General features: G+C 33.3%; 2 protein-coding genes across 3 annotated transcripts in view; both read left to right on the top strand.

Moving 5' to 3' along the window:
• The window catches only part of LOC105556531 (protein SPT2 homolog), an 11511-nt gene extending 9125 nt beyond the window's left edge, over positions 1–2386 (top strand). Inside the window, exons 5-7 of the mRNA XM_012003628.1 lie at positions 939–1851; positions 1955–2161; positions 2242–2386. Of these exons, the coding sequence (XP_011859018.1) occupies positions 939–1851; positions 1955–2161; positions 2242–2327 (1206 nt within the window). The 3' untranslated portion in view covers positions 2328–2386. The remainder of the gene's footprint in view (positions 1–938; positions 1852–1954; positions 2162–2241) is intronic.
• A 689-nt stretch (positions 2387–3075) lies between these two features.
• Positions 3076–4475, top strand: LOC105556530. Of its 2 annotated transcripts, XR_001008552.1 has the most exons (3): positions 3076–3159; positions 3259–3709; positions 3882–4475. XR_001008552.1 is itself a non-coding variant. In XM_012003626.1 (2 exons), the coding sequence occupies exons 1-2, from the start codon at positions 3677–3679 to the stop codon at positions 4232–4234; spliced, it is 429 nt and encodes a 142-aa protein (XP_011859016.1). In that variant the 5' UTR covers positions 3641–3676; the 3' UTR covers positions 4235–4475. The 2 variants fall into 2 exon arrangements, 1 of the variants encoding a protein (XP_011859016.1); XM_012003626.1 differs by lacking the exon at positions 3076–3159 and having other exon boundaries at positions 3641–3709; positions 3839–4475.
• Positions 4476–4483: the final 8 nt, after the last annotated feature.

Here is a 4483-nt window from a genome sequence, read left to right as displayed (position 1 = left end):
TCATCTAATAGCAAGAGGTGGAGCGGCGCGCCGAAAAAAGTTGTCAAAAAAGCTCGCCGCTCGCTGCGTGACAACTTTTTTTCAGCGCGCCGCTCCACCTCTTGCTATTAGATGATGCCCCACCGTTGCCTGCCGAGTCCGGCCTGCCGCCTTTTACGCTCTTATTCGCTCAGACATTAAAATTAATTTCTCGATAACTATTGCGAATTTTGCAAAATGGTATAGGACTTTTCTATTCAGTTTGCCCCGGTCTATCTACCATCTACGGGACATACGGGTATTAGGACACACCCTGTATAACTAAATAAATAAATATTAATTGTTTGGTTAAGATAAGAAATATAAATAAATACAATAAAAATAAACAGAAAGGAGCAAATTGGAAATTTTTACATTGCTTCCTTATCATCGGGGCAAATTGTGTTTTTCAATTTTGGCTTACTTATAGAGAAAGCTTTGTGAGTAAAGGTGCAAATTGGAAATTGCTTCCGCAGATTTTTAATTCGCACATAAAGCTTCGTCTATGAGGAAGCTAAGAAACCTGTATGCGCATAGGAGAAAAATTAGAAACTTGCACATGATTTTGTCATAAAGGAAACTTTGTACACGAACTAAAATTCTGAGGAAGCAATTTCTAATTTGCACTTTAACTCACAAAGCTTCCTCTATAAGGAAGCCAAAATTGACAATAAAATAACAACTTGCCCAGATGGTAAAGTAATACGCAAATTTCCAATTTGCATCTTTAAAATTGAAAATCAACTTACCGAGATGATGAGGAAGCAATGTGCAAATTTCCAATGTTTCTTCTATGTTTTTGTACTTTCTCTTTGGTGAAACCAAATAGATTTCTTTTTTATATCAAGGAAAAGAAGAAGCAATAAATATATAGCACTATCATGATATTTTATATAAATGTTATTTTAAATGTGTTATAGGATAGAGTAAAACAAGCTTTGAAACAACAAGAGCTTGAAGAGAGTAGCGGACATAGGAAAAAAAGGAAATCATCAGTCTTGAATGTTAAAATAACCGAATTCGATGAAAAAGCAGAGACGGACGACAAAGATGTTAAAGATAAAGTCAAAGAAGACAAGGATGAAAAACCCAAAGTAAAAAGAAAGTCACTACCACCACCTATGGATTTTGCAGAACTTTTGAAACTCGCCGCAGTAAAGCAACATGAACCCGTAGTTATAGAGATTAAACCAAAGGTCGAAAATGAGCGACCGATGACAAAACGCCAAAAAATGGAATATATACAGGAAAAAGAAAGAAAGGTGCAACGTGAGAAGAAAGATTTAGAGGTCAAGAAAAAAACAAGCGCATCCAGCAAACAAGATAAAACACAATTGAACAAGATTCCAAAGGCTAGTGAAAAGTCTGTAATCTCAAATTCAACGTCAAATAAAAGTGTTTCCAAAGTTGCAACAACTATTTCTAAACAAGTTACTGATAAGTCCGATAATAAATATAATATTGAAAAATCAAAATCAAACAAGAGCTCACCTAAGAATGAATTATTAGAAGAACGGAAGAAATTAGAATCTGAGAGAAAACAACTAGAAGAAATGCGACGCGCTATTGAGGAAGAAAAAAAGAAATTAGCGCAAAGTAAAAGTAAACTAGAAAATATGAAATCTCAGCCTTCTAATAAATTAAATTTGACTAAACCTAAAACTATAAATAAGCAAATATCATCCAGTGATATTAAGCCGCGACCATTTCCACCTTCGGATTTAAAATTACAACCCTCATTAGCTAATACTAACTTAGCTAATCCAAAAGTATTTCCCCCACCCGATGTTAGGCCTTTGAAATCAAAAACTGTCAAAAAAGCATCCAATAAAAGTAAGTTTACTTAAATAATACAATGAAAGAATTTTGTAAAAAAACCGGGCAATCGTAGTTGAAATCTACATTTTAATATATATAAATATATATTTATTTGCAGGACGCATCTACGATGATGACGATTTAGATTTGGCTGACTTCATCGATGATGGATCAGAAAATAATGACGAAGATTACAGTAAATATATTAGTGAAATATTTAACTATGATAAAAGTAAATATAAAAATATTGATGATGACGATGATACTGCTATGGAAAGTAATTTTGCACAACAACTGAAGGAAGAATATATATCTTCAAAAATGGGTATTTATATTTCGAGTATTTTGTAAGATATTTATTAATAAGATGAATAGCCTGTTAATGTTGACATTAAACATTTGAAGGATACCTGGAAGATATAGAAGATATGCGTAAAGAGGCGTTAGAAAAAAAGAGAAAAGCAATTTTAAAGAAGAGGACCAAGAAATAATATAATTTACTTCAACTTTGTACATATTTACATGTATCCTATTTTTCAGGATAATTATTAATAATTATTAAATGATAAGTTGCAAAGAGAATGTATTGTATATAAAAGTATAATTTTATTTGTATCGATATAAAAACCATTTTTACATTTCTTTGCCTTTCTGTTTTAATAGAGATTATGCATTGTTAAGATTATATACAAAGTTATAAACATCAAAAAGAATAATTTTTCAATGAGCTTTCGTAATAGAAAGTTCAAAATATTTTCTTTGATGAGTTTTGAAATGCAAAGGAAATGTGGAAACAGATGTCAGAGAGAAGCCTAAGAGCTGTCACGGCCCAGTTTTACGTGATTCTCTATAGTCACAAACGTATAACTTATCTACCCATTAAGTGTAATTCTATGAACCTCTGTTGCATTGATGCCACATGAAACCATAACGTTTAGTCGCGTACAGTGTGCATTGAAAAAAGCACATCGTGAGAAAAATGACAGGTTGCTGCGTCAACGAATGCAATAATCGTACTGAAAAAGGCTTTTCAGTATTTTGTACACCAACAGGCGAAAGAAATAAAGCACGATGTGACGAATGGATACGACTAATTGGACGAGACACATTGCCCTAAAAGGCTTATGTTTGTGAGGTATGGTTACTAAGTTATATATATAATCGCGTGGGAAACAATGTCTTGTATTTATAAATATTACATAAATGTTGTAGGTGCATTTTGATAACAAACATTTCAAAAACCAACGAGCAGATGGAAGGAAACTGCTTCGCCAAAATGCAAAACCACAATACATTCGAATGAAGTGGAGAGTATAGAATCTTGTAAGTTGTACACAATACAATAATATCCATGTGTAAATGATTGTACATATATACTATAATGTAATTTACTTTAATTGAAACAAATATTTATATATAAAGATGTGGAGATGACGGCATATACCACAGCGAGCAATGTGAAAGAATCACAGCATTGCACAAACATGGCAAGAATCACTGCATCAAACTGTAAAACGTATGATGAAAAATATGTTACTAAATTGAGGAAAACGTTGAAGAAGGTGGTGCAACGAAACAAAATTCTGAAAAGAAAATTGCGAGAAAAAAATGTAAAATTAAAAAAGATCTTCAATGACGACCAATATTGGTTTCTCGCACATATTGTAATACGCAGAGAGAAGTAGGATCATGATCTTCGAACACAATAAACAAGGCATTAAGACTCTATATGGCCGGCGGATAAAAAGTTTATGACGAGCTACGTCGACAGAACTTACCATATCCAAGCATTCGCACATTGCAACATCGTTTGCAGGGCTTCAAATTTAAGCCTGGTATCATGGGCGATGTATACAATATGTTACAAACTAAAGTGAGTACAGATTGTCTTACTTGTATAGCTAACACTATTTTTGTTTTCTTTTACATAATATCCTAATAACATATGTTATATTTTCAATTAACATTGTTTTATGCATGTTATTTTGTAACGTAAATTTAGGTGGAAACATTTAAACGTGAAGAAAAACACGCTGTACTTTTAGTGGACGAAATGTCCATCAAACCGGGGCTACAATACAACTCCATAGCAGCAGTCATTGGTCTACCAACAATGAAGCTATCGAATGGAGCGGATAATACTGAATTTTCAGCTACCCATAGCCTTGTTTATATGCTATGCGGCGTTTCTTCGAAATGGAAGCAAACAGTAGGTTATGAATATACAGGCAATTCATTTTGTCCGCGACAAATAATGAGTAACATTATGACAATTATTCAAAAGTCACACGAAATCGGACTAAGTACCCACACAGCACATGTAGATACTGAGAAAGTTCTTAGAATATCTCAACAGTACATTACGTATATTCTCATAGCTTTCGAATATGTTCTATGATGTACTGAGTACGTACTGAGAATGCACTAATGTCCGCTTTTTCTCATACATAGTATGTGCTGAAAATATACCAATGGTATATACTGAGGATATTCTGTTGATATACCAGAATATCAACAGAATGTTATTTGTAATATGTATCGTATATCGTAGGTATATACCCGAGCAGAAATTTTAGTAGGATCCTGATAGGGGCCTAATAAAGATGCCTTAATGCCTGGTCAGGCACTCATCAGGCAGCCCTGACAG

The sequence above is a fragment of the Vollenhovia emeryi genome, unplaced genomic scaffold (genome assembly GCF_000949405.1).
Source record: "Vollenhovia emeryi isolate VEMERY1.0 unplaced genomic scaffold, V.emery_V1.0 DF939953.1, whole genome shotgun sequence".
Lineage (NCBI taxonomy): Eukaryota > Metazoa > Arthropoda > Insecta > Hymenoptera > Formicidae > Vollenhovia > Vollenhovia emeryi.
This window is presented reverse-complemented; position numbering and strand designations above follow the sequence as displayed.